Source organism: Ricinus communis, chromosome 4, assembly GCF_019578655.1.
Source record: "Ricinus communis isolate WT05 ecotype wild-type chromosome 4, ASM1957865v1, whole genome shotgun sequence".
Lineage (NCBI taxonomy): Eukaryota > Viridiplantae > Streptophyta > Magnoliopsida > Malpighiales > Euphorbiaceae > Ricinus > Ricinus communis.
In genome coordinates, this window is record NC_063259.1 from 26,031,104 (window position 1) to 26,048,352 (window position 17,249).

General features: G+C 34.3%; 2 protein-coding genes and 1 pseudogene across 3 annotated transcripts; all 3 read right to left on the reverse strand.

Annotated features, from left to right (window-relative positions):
* Positions 1-271: 271 nt before the first annotated feature.
* On the reverse strand, positions 272-2,466 carry LOC8258154 (AAA-ATPase ASD, mitochondrial). Of its 2 annotated transcripts, XM_048372770.1 has the most exons (2): positions 1,847-2,463; positions 272-1,761 (listed from the first exon to the last, which is right to left on the reverse strand). In XM_048372770.1, exon 2 carries the CDS (start codon positions 1,667-1,669, stop codon positions 416-418), a length of 1,254 nt encoding a protein of 417 aa, XP_048228727.1. In that variant the 5' UTR covers positions 1,670-1,761; positions 1,847-2,463; the 3' UTR covers positions 272-415. The 2 variants fall into 2 exon arrangements, with proteins under 2 accessions (XP_048228727.1, XP_002511494.2); XM_002511448.4 differs by having other exon boundaries at positions 272-2,466.
* Positions 2,467-4,975: 2,509 nt separating this feature from the next.
* On the reverse strand, positions 4,976-9,876 carry LOC8258153 (annotated as a pseudogene).
* A 122-nt stretch (positions 9,877-9,998) lies between these two features.
* LOC8258151 (hydroxyproline O-galactosyltransferase GALT6) lies at positions 9,999-14,737 on the reverse strand. Its single transcript, XM_002511445.3, has 7 exons — positions 13,418-14,737; positions 12,328-12,560; positions 11,960-12,250; positions 11,729-11,857; positions 11,468-11,641; positions 10,643-10,750; positions 9,999-10,551 (listed from the first exon to the last, which is right to left on the reverse strand). Exons 1-7 carry the CDS (start codon positions 14,283-14,285, stop codon positions 10,342-10,344), a joined length of 2,013 nt encoding a protein of 670 aa, XP_002511491.1. The 5' UTR covers positions 14,286-14,737; the 3' UTR covers positions 9,999-10,341.
* Between the last annotated feature and the right edge of the window lie 2,512 nt (positions 14,738-17,249).

Here is a 17,249-nt window from a genome sequence, read left to right on the forward strand (position 1 = left end):
TCTTCACCATTTGGGTTGGTTCTCTGTTTCTGTTGATAAAATTATTAGGCGAGAATCTTTTTCTGTAATGGATTATCCTCCCACAAACGGTAACTGATGTTTCATTTATCAGTTCAGCATTCTTCTGACATTGTAATTTCCACCATCTTGGTATTGTAATGCTCACTTTTTCATGCAACCTGTGCATTCTTGTTGTGCTGATGATCAATGGATGAGTTCGAATGTGCTGTTCTATTTTCTAATTTCTAAAAATGCTGGAATAGCCTTTAAATTATGAGCTCTAAAAACGACTTGCAGCAGCCGCAACCAACAAACGTATTTTTGAAACTTCTACATATTAATAATCACTTTAATCTTGTAGGAAAAATCATGTTGGCAGAATATCTAATACAAGAATCTAGTGGAAGTGCTTTGTTCAAAAAGGTTTTTCTGCTTCTCCATTTTCTCGCTGCCGAACACCACCTAACTTGACAGGGTATTCTGCCTCTTCCTTTTCTGCTTCTCTTCTAGTCTCAGCTTTCTCAATAGCTGCTTCTTCCTGCTCCGTTTTCAGAGCTTCTGCTTCTTTAACTTCCTCGAGCGCTTGAATCAAATTTGAAAGGCACTTCTCTGCGTTATCTAATGGGGACTTTGGCATAAGGTTCTCTGCAACATCAGCAGGTGTGATCTTAGTCTCCTTCATTAGCCCTTGAATTATGTTGAACATGGGGTGCTTTTCGAGCTGCAAGTAATTCCTTGCAAGAACCTTGAATGCCTCAAAACTGCAATAGGAAAGCTCAATGTGCTTATCCATCCTACCCCTTCTTATCAGAGCAGGATCAAGCTTCTCCACGTAATTTGTGGTAAAGACAATTAGTCTTTCACCCCCACAAGCTGACCATAACCCATCAATGAAATTCAACAGCCCTGAAAGTGTTACCTTGCTGCTCGCCTCCTCTTTAAGTTCTTTCCGAGGAAGTTCCTTCTCCAGCTTATCTTTCTCATCATCCAAGCATTTCTCTGATTTCTTCTTTCTCTGACCTGTAAGATCAAGTGAACAATCTATATCCTCAATTACTATGATCGATTTACTAGTCGTTTCGATCAAAAGCTTTCTTAACTCGGTATTATCCTTCACTGCAGTAAGCTCCAAATCATAAACATCGTAATTCAACAAGTTAGCCATTGCAGCGATCATGGTAGACTTTCCAGTTCCTGGTGGACCATATAGAAGGTACCCTCTTTTCCATGCTTTTCCGATTCTTGCATAGAAATCTTTGCTCTTACTAAAAGTAAGAAGATCTTCAATAATCTCCTGCTTCTTCTCTGGCTCCAAGGCCATTGTTTCAAAAGTAGCAGGATGCTCAAAGACTATATGGCTCCACATAGTCTGCTTATAGCTTGGCCACTTGTAACCAGGACTGTTAGTGTAAAGCTTCCTCTGTCTGTTCCTGACCCTAATCTCCTTCCCTTCTCTCACCACATGCTGCAAGTAAGCCTCGGTTATCAACTCCCTATCTTTCTTGTGAAAGGTGAGCTTGTAGTACCTCCTTTCTTGCTGAGGGTACATGGATTGAGTTGGTGAGACCACCTTGCTTGACACCCACCAAACTTTAACACCTCGAAATTCATCGGTGACCCTCTCATATTCATCCATGCTGAGTACTAAGTTACTGCTATCTTTGCCCATCTCAGCTTTGAGTCTTTTAGCAGACTTTGATGAGTTGAGACTGAGGTAAGCCTCAACAGCAGCATAAGCTTCACTTCTCTTGAGACGATCGCCTGTGTACTCATGGATGGATATCTTAATGTAAGGATAGAAGAAAGTCATGATTCCTTGAGTATATTTTTCAAAGTAACGACGAACCTCATATGGGCAGTATTGGCGAAAGATAGCCCAAATAAACATGAAACTTGCAATCGTTGAGCCCATTGTTGCCCACATCTCAGTCATTGTTTGTGGTGCTAATATCATCCTGATCAGTTTCTTTTGGCTTTCTGGGGTGTAGGCTAAAAACGCAAAATGCAATGAGAGTATGATGAGCAATTTCTTGGGTTCCTGATATGCTCTTCTTATTTTCCTATAGGCTAATGCAAGGATCTTGATGGGTTTACACTCTGCATTACATGATATAAGAAAAAAGAAAAAGTGAGAGGAAGAAGAGAAAGACAGTAGATGAAGTATAAGTAAGAAAAATAACTAGTATTTGGCAGAGACAAATGTATTTAACAATTCTTTCTCAAGGATGCATATCAATGGATACTTTATAGTGTCATTTTCTGAGTGATTAGTGGGATTATTTGGATAGTGGTCCTTAAAAGGTAACAAATACAGGCAAAGCAAGAGTCAAAGAACTGACTAAGCCTACAGTAATGCACAAAGAAAAAAAAAAAACCTGACTCTGAAACAGAGGCATCATCATTACTTATTGGTTCCTGACTGTATAGTCCAACAGGCCATAATAGCCATAACAGTACTCTCTCCCTCCAAATACTACTAACCAATGACCATTAAAATATATACATTATTGGACACGTGTCTTGCAGACAAGGTAGAAAAATCAAGTTAGTGGGTCATATAAAAAGGAGGTCCATAGCTTGTGAGAATCTTGGGGGAGATGTGGTGGTGGTGTTGAATTTTCAAAGAAAGTGGATAAATTTTGGATAAAACTGATACGGGGTCCTTCCCTATCCCCTTCCCGTCTATGCTTCTTTATTTAGTACTAGGAAATCCATTCAGTAATGTGCACAAAGAGGTTGTTTATTTACTCTTTGATAGATGCACTCTCAATACTTGTTATCTTTGTCCTTTGATATATTTTAACCCAATAAAGCATATGCTCTTCACAATTTCTAAGAACATAATTTCAATGATATAATATTTTTGTTAGATGAATTGAAGTAAAATCTTATTCTCCACATCTTGCAATGGGTAGGGAAACAATTGATTTTGTATTGTATTAGACCTCTTAACATGTACTAGTCATATTTTCTTTTTATTTTATATTTAGTCAATTTTTTATATGTAATCTGTCAATTCTTAATAATCGTAACTTAATTAAGAATTGAAAAAATAAATTAAGAAAATTCTAATTATTTTGTTGATATATGATTAATTCTCACATTTACACTAGATAAATTTTTATTTTTATTAAAATAATTACTACCCTCATTATACAGTCCATGTTTAGTTCAGCTTATAAAAATGTATGATTAATTCTTAATATCTTCCATCACTTGTCAATATACACCAAATAATTGACTTTATAAGTTAATGCATGATAGCTAAATTTATATATAGAGCTAGCATTGATGGGGAGAGTCATAAGGGCATCTCATGTCATAACCCAAATGAGATTTGATAATAGCTTTCTTACTCTCATTCTTCATCGCCATTGCAATGGCAACAGCTCAATGAATCTTGGGAACACCATATTGTCCTTTCAGGAGGACTAAGGGTTGAAAAGAAGTTTTGATTTAGATACTTAATAATTAAATTTTATGTACAGAATGAATGATTTGCATATAATTCATTAGGCCAGTTGTTGTTTCATTGACAAAGGAATAGATTCTCATGCCCCCACCTATCCGATACTGACAAGTGTGCTACAATGGAAAGCTGTTATGCCACTATCCCCACAGCACACAAGATTTTAGGATTCATAAATAATTTCTAAAAGTATCGTTTTAGCTTCCAAATTATTACCAGAAGAAGATATTATAAGTTTTTTAGAATTATTATATATTCCAAGAGACCTAACTGCGTATCATTATTGAATCCATAAATTGTGTGTGTGCATGTTGTAGTTGTATATTTTGAACCACAAAATCCAACCTATTTCGTGATGCAGTGAATGAGTCCGGACAGAACACTTCATAGTTAACAGCAAGAATGCATAAACGAATCAAAATGACATATTTTGGTGAGATTCACGATTTATGAAAGGACCGAAAGAGGGACCAAACTTATCACAATAATAAGTGGCAGTGACAAAGGGACAGAAGAAAAACAATGCAGGTGGTAACCCTACAACACAAGGCATATATATATATGATTAGGTAAACGCCAGAAAAGCTTGCGTAGTACTAGAGGGTAAAGAGAGGGGGGGGGGGGGGGGAGCTAGGGTTTTGCACCAAATGGTGGGTTGTGGTGGCAGACAGAGCTAAGGAGGAGGAGGAGGAGATGGAGAAGAAGTAAGGGGTCAGCATCAAGAAATACGTGGCCACTGCAAATATTGAAGTAGGAAAGGTGATCTGACTTGGTCACTTTCATTAGTTAAATGAAGACAAAGAGTCGAGTCGTATCACTCACGTGGCGAAGTTTTTATGGGTTTTTTTTATAAAAAAAAAAAAGATAATTATAAAGCTTTAATATGCTCAAGTACATTCCAATTATTTCTCTTTTGGAAGGTTGCTTGTCACTTTCCAAAATGTATCATCCATTCGTCCATGCTTACCTTTTCCATTTCTTTGTTGTTTTCTTTTTCTCTATGTTCAACAATTTATCCATTTCTACAATGGAAAGCACCTTCCGAATCTGACGTTTCAAATCTTCTTCTTCATTTTCTTGATAATGGTACCTACCCAAGTCCGGTCTGGTTGCTTTCTCAACTCATAACCAAGCAAGACAGAGTGACCTTTCAAACTTCCATTTTCTTCTTGGGAATGTCGAATAGGATGTGTTTTGGATTTTATGATATATCTGATAAATGTCTTGGAGACACGTTATCCAATTAAATAGATTCATTTCAACCAAGGAAATTCATCCTTCAAAATGCATAAATTTGATCAGTAATGGAACACATCAGTGCAAAAGCACTGGCAGAGCTTTTAGTATGAGCAGTAGCCAAATTCACATGCCAAAAATATGTTACGTCTTGCAAATAAAATTAACCTAATAATGACCCTACCACTGAATTGAATTCCTGCCTGGCTTCCCACAAAAAGAGGCAATAAATATTATAAAATAAACAGGTAGTGGGATTTGCAAAGCCACTTTTGGTTGAATTTAACATTTATTGGTTTTGTATCCATACATAGGCATACAAAATTCGGCCATTCCTTTGAAAGCGCACACAGACATTTTGTTGCATCTTATCTTTATTTAAAAATGTATGTACACACAGACACTAAACTCAAAACGTCCTCGTCAAAAGGAGATGCTCTTAGTTAAACATGATAGATAATTTATAGTTGCAATTTAAATAATACTAATTAACCCACATAAGACCTCACTTGCATCTTGCCTAGTCCTTGGGTGGAAAAAGCATCATGGCACCTAGCAACATTTTACAGAACATGAACATAAAAATGCATTTGAACAAAGCTTAACATGAAAGAAATATATAAGTTCAAGAGCATAGCATACAACTTCAGTACATAAATTTTTGTTTGAACTCTTGACTCCGGCGAGCCACGAACCTCTAAAGGTGTCAAAAATATTTTATGAACAAGAAAGCAAAAGAACATGAACATATGAATCTAACTAAGCTATTTTTAAAGAATAATGCTTGCTGTTATCCTGTAAGATTAAAAATAACAGAAAGTCTATTCTATGTACAGAATGAAAAGAGGTACATAACTATACCTTCTTAAAACTTTCACGTCTGATGAAAGCCAACATCAAAAACAATCCTGTAACAAAAGTATAATATTCCCACAGCTAAGCATCTATCTGTGCACGCAAATTCTTGTTATCTAGCAGGTCTAATTCCGCGATAAAAGAGTTCTGTTATTCTTCCTTGGGAAACCAGCTCGGTTGGTGCCTTCAGCAACTTGAGTTGCAATAGAAATATATGCAGAAATAGAGCCTTATTATTTTCTATAAAAAGATGACTATCAGGACTAGAAGCTTCTCACCTTTGAGAGGTTTCTTATCATCTCTTAGTTGAGTTATAATGTAAATAACAGCTGCTGCCACTGATATTGGGCTCCTCCTGCCGGAGAAAGAGAGAATTAATTTTTCAAAATTGAAACCAAATATCCAATAACATTATTGATCCTTGAAAATGCATTGTAAAATATGATTCACATATAGTTAATTCCCAATATTTTAAAAAATTAGTTTTTCATAAGCGTGCTTCGCACTTGAACTCGTTCATCATATAAACTCATTAGAAATATCTCATAGTATATGTGTGTAATATTGACAAATATATTAATAATTAGTGTGAAATCATAGTAATAGAAAATTACTATAAAGAGAAAGTAATTGTTATTATCACTGTGTAGGAATTATTACAATTACTATGTATTTTATTTGTAAGGAGAGCATCTTAATAGGTTCGTATTTGCAGTACATTTATGACTCTTTTCCTTTTTCTTCTTTTTATGACTTTTCTCTTCTGTTTTCTTTGTTGTTGTTTTATTTCTCTCAGATAACTTAGGATTATAACTTTTTAGTAGCATATTAATTTTATAAAATTGCCGAGGTTTTCTTTATTTATATTTTAATTTAATTTAATTAATCTAATATTCAATTAATTATATTAACCCGATCTTAGTAACTAATTGTTCAAAGTTTAGTATAGCCTTTTAAGTAAATTTGCCTGCTCCACTCCCCAATCCATACTCTTATATATTATAGATATCTAGGACTCCAACAATGACCACTATTTTTTAGATATTCCCTTATCCACTTCATTAAGGTAAAGCAGTAATCAGAGGATGCTTCAATAACTCATGATCCAAATAAATGAAAAGATTTATTCAGACAATGAAGAAAGTGACAATGATGAAAGAACTGCAATCTTTATATTATAAGAGGAAAAGAAACTGAGAAAGAGAACCAAGCAGTCTAGTGCGGGACCTTGTGATCAAGAAAACTACTTAAGAGAAAAGAAAAGTACAAATATGACCCATAGGAAATGCTTTTACTACCATTAGCAAAGTTTTACACATGTAATGATCCTTTGATACATACATCAACAATCATGCGACCTCTTATTATACTTGAGCACGAACAAGTCAAGACATGTGGTGCCAAGCAAAAGAAAATGGCAGCGCACTTACTAAGTTTGCTTAGCAGAACTATTGTGCACATCATCAATGAACCAAGCCATGTGAAGGCCTGCTAGCAAGGTCTTCATATTAACTTAAGCTCTAATTTAAGTTTCTTATTTTCTTCTAGAGACAACAGTACAAAACTTAAATGAAAAGGAAACAAAATTAGACTTCAACTGCTACAAGCAAGCTAGATCTAACCTTATATCAAACTCTTCAGATTTCTGGACAGCCTTAACTGCTTAATTGGTCAATCCAAGGTTGGAACAAACTCGTCTCTACAAGAAAAATTGAAGATTTTCATTTAATAGAGTATAAGAACAAGCAAGTGGTACGAAAATGAAGATAAAGAAGAAAACTCACTAGATAGTCTGCAGCATGAATGGTTCCTGCTTCCACATGTCCCATCTCCACCTCTAGATGTTTCAAAATAAACACTTCAGCTCGACCAATTTCTTTCTTTGTGGCTCCATTAACAACAGAGCAAATTTCTAGAAACATGCAGAAAAAAGAAGGAATTACCATACAAGACAATGATAATCTAAGTAATTGCTAAGAAAGGGGGGTTAAAATCGTTGCATACCTTTTGGAGTCCTTGGCTTGTTCTCTTGTCGACAAGCAATATAGAGACAAGCAGCTGTAATTGCATCTTGATTTCGCCCTTCTAAAGGTTTTTTCTGATCTTCCATCTTCTTATATATTTCATTAGCTTGATCCTTGGGATTAAGAAGATGTTAGAAACCTACTGATAGATGAGCACTCTTAATCAAAGCATAAACACACTACAGTAGATCAAGACTGCTAGATCTGGTTATACATCAATCACCAAGAATTCTAGGAACACACAAGATATAATGAAATGGATAGAAGAACATTTAAGCAATCATCTTGTAATGCACCAACAGTGAACATAAGGAGAAATGCTGCCAACTTCAAGAAAAAAGATTGCTTCTGTCTTACTTTACAGGTCAATTGACAGGTCCTGAATCCCCACATCTATAGCAGCAGCACTATGCCCAATGCTAGTTCTATTCCGGATATTATAACAAAACCAAGCCTAATAGCTATGCAGATTAGGTATGATGCATGTGTCACATTCAATGGGATGTAAGATGCAATAAACTAGAATGCTTTGGAGAAGTGTTTCATTCTCACAATAAAAGGAGTTAGCAACATATCATCCACTGTTTGCTACTTCAAGTGCCACTATCATTGTCTAATGGTCATATTTTCTATGTAATATGAAGTAGTCAACTCAAAAATGGATCTAGGCCTAATACAATATCTAGTTTGTTGTCACGGTCACACCTCATTACCAAAGGATCCCTAAAAGCCAACTCTTTCCACCTCAATCATGTTGGTCAATGCACATAACAGATTTGGTCCATATAATTTAGACAAATTTTTTGCCCTCTTCCAACAGAAAATGGCATCACTCCATTTCTCTCCCTTCCTATATCTTTATCATAAAACAGATTATTGTTCAAAATACAGCTCATGAAACACACCTGTTCTAATCTCTGCTTAAAAATAATACATTCAGTCTGTACCAGCTTTCCCCTTTCGTTAGCAAGAAATTGTTTTCTGAACTGAGTAACACATATAAATTCTATATTTATGTGCAATTGTTAATAAGAATGAAAATTTACAAGAGACGGAGAAAAAAAAAAGCCAATAACCAGATAATTATAAAGAGAGAACTTTGACCGACGCACCTTTATGGTTGTAACCAGTCCCAACCTGAAACAGGCATTGTCCATTGATTACTCAAGTTAAAATGTGCGACTACTACCATCCATCACAAATGTATGACAGTTCAGAACTTACATAATACACTATCACACAAAACTCTCTTCCATAAAAAAAACAAAAAAAAATTTATGTTTCCTATGAACCCTTATGATGATAATTTGTCTAGCCCCTAATCTCAAATCAAATTACAAGTAATTTTAATACATTATTTACACATTAGTCAAGATAATGTATGCAGCGTCTAGTTCGAAATTAAACCAGACGCGTTTCAGCAAAAGCTACCGTTTTAATCACTAGATTCCATTTATAACTCCAAGAAGTTCCCTTTTGCCCTCAAGACCCTAAAGGTTCTCTAATTTCCAACATTCAACAAAGAGAGAAAGAAAACAAAACAAAAGCGCGAAACTTTAAGCTAGAGTTAGAGACTTAAAATTAATCTTGCTTTAACGAAATAAATTGACATTATTATACCTATCGGCTAAGGCAGAAATGGACTTAAAAGCCTGAATCAAGGCACGTCAGGATCAGAGGCACGGTTTGGCCATTTACCAAGAGAAGCAGAAAAAAGGGCATTAGATTTAGTGGTTTTAGAAATAACAGTAGTGAGTCCACCATTGGCTAAAAGAGGGTTAACAGGAGCACCGACACGGTTGGGGCCATGATCAGATGATTGATTAGCGGAAGTACGCTATTCTGATGTCTCGTCCACAGTGTGAGCTTCCAGTACCAAACCGCACTCAGCACAGATTGTGTCTCCGGCTGAATGGTCCATTACTATCTCTGTTACTCTCATGCAGTCTGTGCAGTACGAGTCCGCCATCTTTTGGTATCTGGTTGCTGTCTCTGTTTCTGTGTTTTCGTTTTTATATGGAATTTGGTTGAGAGTGTTTACTTGTGGGGTTGAGTTTGTTTTGACTGTATAGTTTACGTTATATATGCCACCTGAATTCTTTCCTAAGGCTTGCGTTTTGCACAACAGAAACGGTCATTTGCTGTAATTGGACTAAAAGAAATGGCTGCTTTTTTTCTTTTTTGTTATGGATAGTCAAAAGTACTTGCAACCAAAATAAGAAATGCGCATTATGACACGTGGAAGATTAAATAGCTGTGCAGCCATTTTCACAACCCTTTAAACATTTTTATATTCTCAACTAAATTGGAAAATCTTTTGTCATTTTTAAATTCAAAATCATTCCGTATGGTTTAGAGATTATAACACACTTTTAATTCTAAGAAAATGGGAATATGATGGATACCACATTAAATGAAGTGAATGAAGGAGCTACTTCTTACCTAAATTAAATTAAGTTAAAATAGAAAAAGAAACAAATTCATTTTACAAAATTGGAAGAAAAAAATGAATGAATTTCGACTGGAGATTGCTTAGCCTAGGAACAACTAAGCCAACTTCTTCACAGCAGAATATACAAAGATTTTTGATGCTATGACTGCAAAACTTCTTCTGTGACCTATCCCAAGTTAATCCAGACAATCATCGAATATTGCGATCATCGTTGTCCATGTTCCAGCACTTTAGTCACAAATGTTCCGTGACCATCATCACGTATTCCAGAATTCTGAACTTTCCTCAACAGGCATCAAGATTTGTCATCTCATGTTACAGCACTGGGGCTTTCCCAGCTTCTGCAGTTTATCCCAAAGGCAGATCATCTGCCTCGGAGATTGGTAATGTGCTGTGAAATACCCTTCAATGCATCCGAACTGGCAGAACTTTAAGCTGTGCGAGTACAACACAGGTTTTGAGCTGTTGAATTGCTCCACCCACATTCCCATGCTTACATCTTCCATCTTAAACAGCTGCAGACAGTGCACAGAGCATATCATTTCAGTTGCAAATCATTTTGTGTTTGGTGTGTGTATGTTGGGGGAGAGGGGAAACATTACTTACCCTTAACTTGTGTCTCTCGAACTCGGAGACAATGAATTGCGCAATGTCAGACGACAAAATATAGCCTGGTCCATTTGCATAGGGTGGATAATCCTCTTCTGGCCACTCCTGAAACAGCCACAAATGATGAACCAAGTGGTAAGAAAGGTTGATTAAACATTACTTGCATAATGACGACCAACTGCCCAGAATAAGAAAATGAAACTAGTTTACGATGACTAGACTGATAATATGCAACCAAAAAGAAATAAAAAGAACAAAGAAAAAAACACCCTCGGAGAACAGCAGATCAACAATCAATCTATAGAACAGCAAGGCTCGGTATCAATGCCATAATTTCTTCATTCTACAACTCTAGCCCAGCAACTAGTACAAAAAGAAATTTAAAATTTTCCTAGCTCCAACCAGTCCTATCACAAACCACCAAAAAACAGTAGACATAAGCATAAGCATTACAATGCACACACAACTTGATCAAGATGAGCATCATATAAACCTTATATACAACGCGCAGCACAGCAATTTCTCTCTTTCTGAAGAGCAGAGACTAAAACATCTAATCTCTAGGAATTCATCCCAATATAGCACAAGTATGATGATATACAACCATAACAAGCAAGAGAGATTGCATTTTCATATAAAATCTAATATTAGACTTCTGGGATGAGTGTAACACAACCCAAGAAATTGCGTAACCCAACCAATGGCCTCTCACATAAAGTTGAGTGCACCAATACCATGGTAAATTTTGCAATGGAGATGACATAGTGTTTCGATAGGTATATAACGAGACTAAAGGACAAATAATAAATGCATCACCCATACCTCATATGCCACTGCCCATTTACCATGTCGCAGAGGCTTATGGTAGTAATTTATGTTCCCAATATACAAGCTCCTACCCTCAGGAACTTTTCTTGCTTCATCAATGACTGCATCCACTCTAACAAATGTATCATCATCCCCCTTCATAATATACTTCGCCCGCACTGTATGGACCTGGGAGAGACCAAACCATTTCATACTCGATCAATATCAGGAGTTACTAAAACTTTCTTTTTAATTTAAAAGTTTCCCATTACTCACTCCATATTCACAGATGGCAACAGTTTTCAGTACTACAAGGTCATAGTTATCCATGTAGGGCACAACAACAATGTCACCAAAAAATTCTGCCTCTTTCTTCAACTCTAAATTCACTTCTTTTCTGCCATGCTGTCAAACATAAATTTCAATAAAGTCATTACCTTCAATTATGTAAAGGTTAATGTAAGAACTGCAGTTGACGATTTAATAAGCCATGTTTTCTTCACGAACCAGTGCTACAAAGAAACGAGCTACCACAGTTGACGATTTAATAAGCCTGTGCTGCATCCAAGACTTCCTCACAGCCATCCTCTCAGCAAAATGGTTGCCTGCAGAAAGCACACCTATAAAAAGTTCTGCAGGCCCCTGAGGAAGTGGTGGCGCTCTCCATCTGTCAGACATCTGTAAATGCCTCTGAGGGGCAAAGCTAGGGTGTGCTGTCGGTAATGAAGCAGCAAATACAGAATGAACGTCAATGTCACCATTCACGGTAAGCCCAGTGGCATCCTCCAAAGTATAGCCCTGTCAGCAATACTGAACCACATTAAAACACGTCCACATCTACCGTGAGAATAATACAACTGTAGGATATTACTCACTGTCCGATAAGGAAAAGATGTAACATGCCTCCCGTCGACATTGACATGATAACCCTCCAAACCAGCACTAAGAGTCAGAACAAACAACTTCTCCTCTATAAATGGAAATGGCCAGTCGACAGACACCTTTTTAGTTCGGCCTATTAATCGATTCAACCACCAAGTTGCCTTTGACTCCTCTGAGTGATTGTCATCATCACGTATCCACTTCTCACACTTCGCCTGACCATCAACTGCAAGCAATACAAACAATTAGCGACCCTGGTTAGACCGCAATTTGAAAAAAATAATTAAAAAACAGCCATATAAAGTTTCAAAAACCAAATAAAAAGCATTTTCTTCATCACTTCTAGCAATGCCAGCAGATAATTAAATCCAAGAGAATAGACTGAAGTTCTCCGATCTTTAATGTAAAGAGGCCTAGATTTACATGTAGCACAAGCACCAAGCTTCATTCAGACATCTTCATAGGATTATGAGAACAGAACATTGGCTGAGCGCATACAAATCATGCTGCTTCTACTAACAATAACTTATCATGTAAAGATAAAGATGGAAAGTGAAAGAAGCTATTTACTAATATTGAATCAGAATTGATAAAAGCATCCAGAACTTCCTTTGCATTTAGAAATCAGAAGGCTTTATTTAAATGACCAATTTCACCGAGAGTAATGTTATCTTTCCAGTGCTCATCCATTTCTTCCCATTTTAATAAATAAAGATAAAATTGACACTATCTGGCATAGAGTGAGAAAAAAAAAAATTCATAGTTTCTATGTTGACGATATCACACAAGACTTTCATATAACCTGCCCAACCCGGTATCCACATAATCCCAATGTTCTAATTCACATTTGCATGTCTAACATTTTAAGAATCCTCCAGAGGACAAAACCTCATACCTATAAAGCATTTAAAAGCAGACCAGTTACATTTACCAGAATAACAAGCTTACCTTATGTCTTAACTCCATAAACATACATCTTCAATTCCCACTTCACAGCATAAAATTCATAAAAAAAAAAATAATAATAATAATAAAGAATGATATTACCAAAAGGGGAAGAGGCATTTATTCACTAAAACTCACCTGTCTCCTCATCAGCCTTAGACTTCCAGCCTTCACAACGCAAAGCAGTCCCCCACTGCATCCTATAACAAGTATTCTGCTCAATCACTGGCTTCCCACTCCAATCTCCTCTCAACCTAGGGTTAAAATGCAAAATCCTAGGTGGGTCCTCGCCTTCCACAGTTCTCAACCCTTGCAACTCCATCATAAACTGTGACACCATAATAGCCTCTCCTTCATCTTTCACTAACGATATTTTGGGGTCATTCTCAGCATGGGCCCCTCTTGGCTTCCCTACCACAGTTACATGTGACCCCAATGTCAATCCACAAGGCAACTCCACCACCTTCCCTTGCTTCAAAAACTCAGACCCAGATAACATAACTGAATGCGGGCATGATTCGGATCGGTTTTCGGGTTTTTGAGCTTCTTTAACCTTAACTTTACCTGATACTATCCCTTCCCAAAGCTTCCTACCAACCTGCCAAGCAGTTTTAGCACTCTTATGAAGCTCCACGGAGCCATCTTTTTTAGTGGGATCAAATGTTTTTGGATCAAATTTCAAACTCGATAAAATATCTGTAATGGGTTGGGAACGAGACTGAGTTGGTTGTAGCGAGTTGTGAGAGACCCAGTTAAGAGGACGAGTTGGGGCATCTTTATCTTGCAAATCTTGTTCGCTTTGAAGCATAGAAGGACGAGTTAAGGTTGTGGTAGTTTCTTGAGAGACAGAACTGATATTAGTATTGAAAACAACAGGGATTTCTAACGTTACAAGAAATACATATAAAATACCAACAGCAATCAGGATTTGGATCGATCTTTGCCTGCTCAAGGACATGAACATATCAAATTTATTTAATCTGGTTTCTAATTTGCCTCTCTTCATATTGCAAAAAAGATTGAAACTTTACAGAGTTTTGTTTTCCCAAAAGAAAAAAGAAAAAAAAAACTAATTAATGAAAAGAAAGAGAGAAAATAGAATCTGGGTTATGGAGAGAAAGGTGTAAGAAGGGGGAGTGGGTATTGATTCTATTGAAGAGTTATAGAGAATATGGAGAATGAATTCGTTCGTTCGGTGATCAATGATCAACGTTTCTTCAAAAAGAAACGCGTTAGAGAAAGAGAGAGATGAATGGAAATGAAATGAAGAATGAAAGAATTATGCCTTAGTTTTTAAATAAGAAATTAAAAATAATTATTAAGGAAAACTTTTGTTGTGCAGGTCGGTGATGTTAACAGGAATATGAATGGAGAGAGACGGAGCAAATGGAATTTTCCAATTTTCAGATTGAAAATTGAAAATTATGACTAGAAAATTCAAATGACTGTTCAAGACGAACTGCCATATGAAAGCTTCTTCTTATCATCTGACTACAATTGCATTATATATTATTAATAAGATTCTTTTTCAAAAGGAAAGAAGTTTTTCTTTTGAAAGTAATAAGTTTATTTTGATACTTCCAAAAAAAAAAAATATTTATAAAATAAAAATTAACAGTGGGTTCTGATTGCTTCACTCATCAGAATATAACAAAACGACTATAACCGCCTTGGGGTTCTCAAAAGTTCTTGTCACTTAACGGTGACGGAAAATTTCTTTTTTACTTTTTCATTTTATCGACAACGTATGCGGAGGTTAAAATAATATAATATTACCATCTTATAATATATTAAATTATTTTTAATTAGAATAAATATAAACTGAATCCATAATTTTGATCATTATAAAATATTGCTATAAAAAATGAAATATATTATGATTATACCTTTTGACACTGCTATAGATTTAAAATAATAATTATTAATCTTATTTATAAACTAATTTTAAATGTATTATAATATACGTAAATTACTAATAAATTTATTATGATAATGGGTGACTTACTGTTTTCATGCGCATTCCAATTAGATGACTCCTTGTTGAATTATTTACAATAGAAGAAAGTGTAGTTCAACTACTGGCTAAAGCGAGTGGGTGAAAGAAAAAAACAGAATTGGAGGATATTATATAATATAATATATGAAAAAAATAAAATTGGAAAAGTCCGCCCAGCATTAAATGAAGAAGGAGGTGCCACCTCATTCTGCACTTCAAATGACACCTGCTACTTTCTTACCTTCTTTTTAACACTTGCCTTTCCTTTCTTTCTGCTTTACTCTTTTTTTTTTTTTTTTTTTTTTTTGGTTTTCCTTATTTGTGCCACAGAAGACTCTAATAACTTAAACTTTATATTTTATATTATTTATAATTATAATATTAAAAAAATAACATAATAAAATTTAATTTTATAATTTTTTATTAATTTATTAATTAATAAATTATATTTTTAATTAAACACTTTTATTTATTTTAAAAAAATATATCAATTGTATTTTAATATTCTATTTTATTTAATTAATTAAAAATTTAAAAATTAATTCATCCTTCTTATTCTAAATTTTCTACCTAAACTTGAACATAATGCTGATAAACGATCAACTACTATTAATCGTACTCAATTTCAACTATTCATATCTCTAAAACAAATCAAATGGACCAACTTTAATTCTAGATAATGTGATAAATGAGAGATGCAATTTAAAAAAAAAAAAAATTAAAATTCAATTAGTCAACTTCAAAAATTTATTGTTATAAAACCTCGAGATTAATTGCACAAAACTCTTAAATTGACAGTTGGGATGTCAATTAGCATGCACAAATTGTATGTGTATGTGATCCCACAATTAATAGATTGGATGAAAGTTGTTGATGTTGATTGAATTGGAATTTTCATGACCCTTTTTTTAGCAAGAAATGCAACAAAATGTATTCAACCTACTATTCTTTGTTTATTCAAATAAAGAAAATAATTATAAAAAAAGAGAGAGAATTTTAGAAAAACCCATAAGATTTTCTGAAAGATACAGTGGTTTAGGAGTAAATATCAGTTTCTTAAAAGGAAAAATTGAGATTCTTAGTACCATATTGTGGATTTTGTTGTTGATTAATAGAAGTAATTGTGTAAAACCTTTCTATCTTCTCCCTTGTTTCTTTGGGTAGTTACTATATTAGTTAGATTATTACTAGCCTTTTTGGCAATAAATCTAATGACCAAAAACATTTACAATTAAATGCAGCCCCCTTTCATACCATATAACACCAATAAAAATAAATATACTTTAATATAATTTACCTTTGAATAAATCATCAAATAATTTAATGTATTTTTCACTTAATTCTTCTATAAAATATAGTTTTTCTACATTTTTTAGCAGTCTTCACATACATGAGTTGCTTAAGCTTTGCTGACAAGATAAATACAAAATGCCAACTGGCAGTTAACTTGCACTTCTATAGTTCTATAGTAAAGGCATTGTCAATTATTTTATCTCACTTCTATTTGAGTAATTATACTATTAATGGATTATGTTTGATACCTAACTAAAGTGATAAAAAAAATTACATAAATAAATAAAAAATTTACATAAATGGATTATTTTATTTTTATAACAAATATAAAAATATAACTATCTTATAATCCACAATCTATTAGTCTTTTCATAAATAAATAAAAAATTATATTATGCTTTGTTATTACTTGAAATGTCTCTAATTATCTTATATTTTTTCTCTCTCAAAAAACTAGTGAATTTTCCTTTTAATCCGTCTATTTTCTTAGTTCTTAATTTAATAAGTAACTAAAAATATTATTCACTAATTAATATAAATATTTCTATATATAATCAATTTTTATATTTTATATTTTAAAATTATAGAGAATTTAACAAAAAAAATTTAAAAAAATAATGATAAAACTAAGAATTTTATATTTTTTAATTCACAGATAAATTGAAAATAGACTATTTGTTT

Coding starts and splice junctions, on each gene's coding strand:
- LOC8258154 (XM_002511448.4), bottom strand. CDS start 1,954: ATGATATTAGCACCACAAACAATGACTGAGATGTGGGCAACAATGGGC.
- LOC8258151 (XM_002511445.3), bottom strand. CDS start 14,285: ATGAAGAGAGGCAAATTAGAAACCAGATTAAATAAATTTGATATGTTC. Junction 12,251..12,327: donor CATCTTTTCCTTATCGGACA/GTGAGTAATATC, acceptor TATTGCTGACAG/GGCTATACTTTGGAGGATGC. Junction 10,552..10,642: donor TCGAGAGACACAAGTTAAGG/GTAAGTAATGTT, acceptor CACTGTCTGCAG/CTGTTTAAGATGGAAGATGT.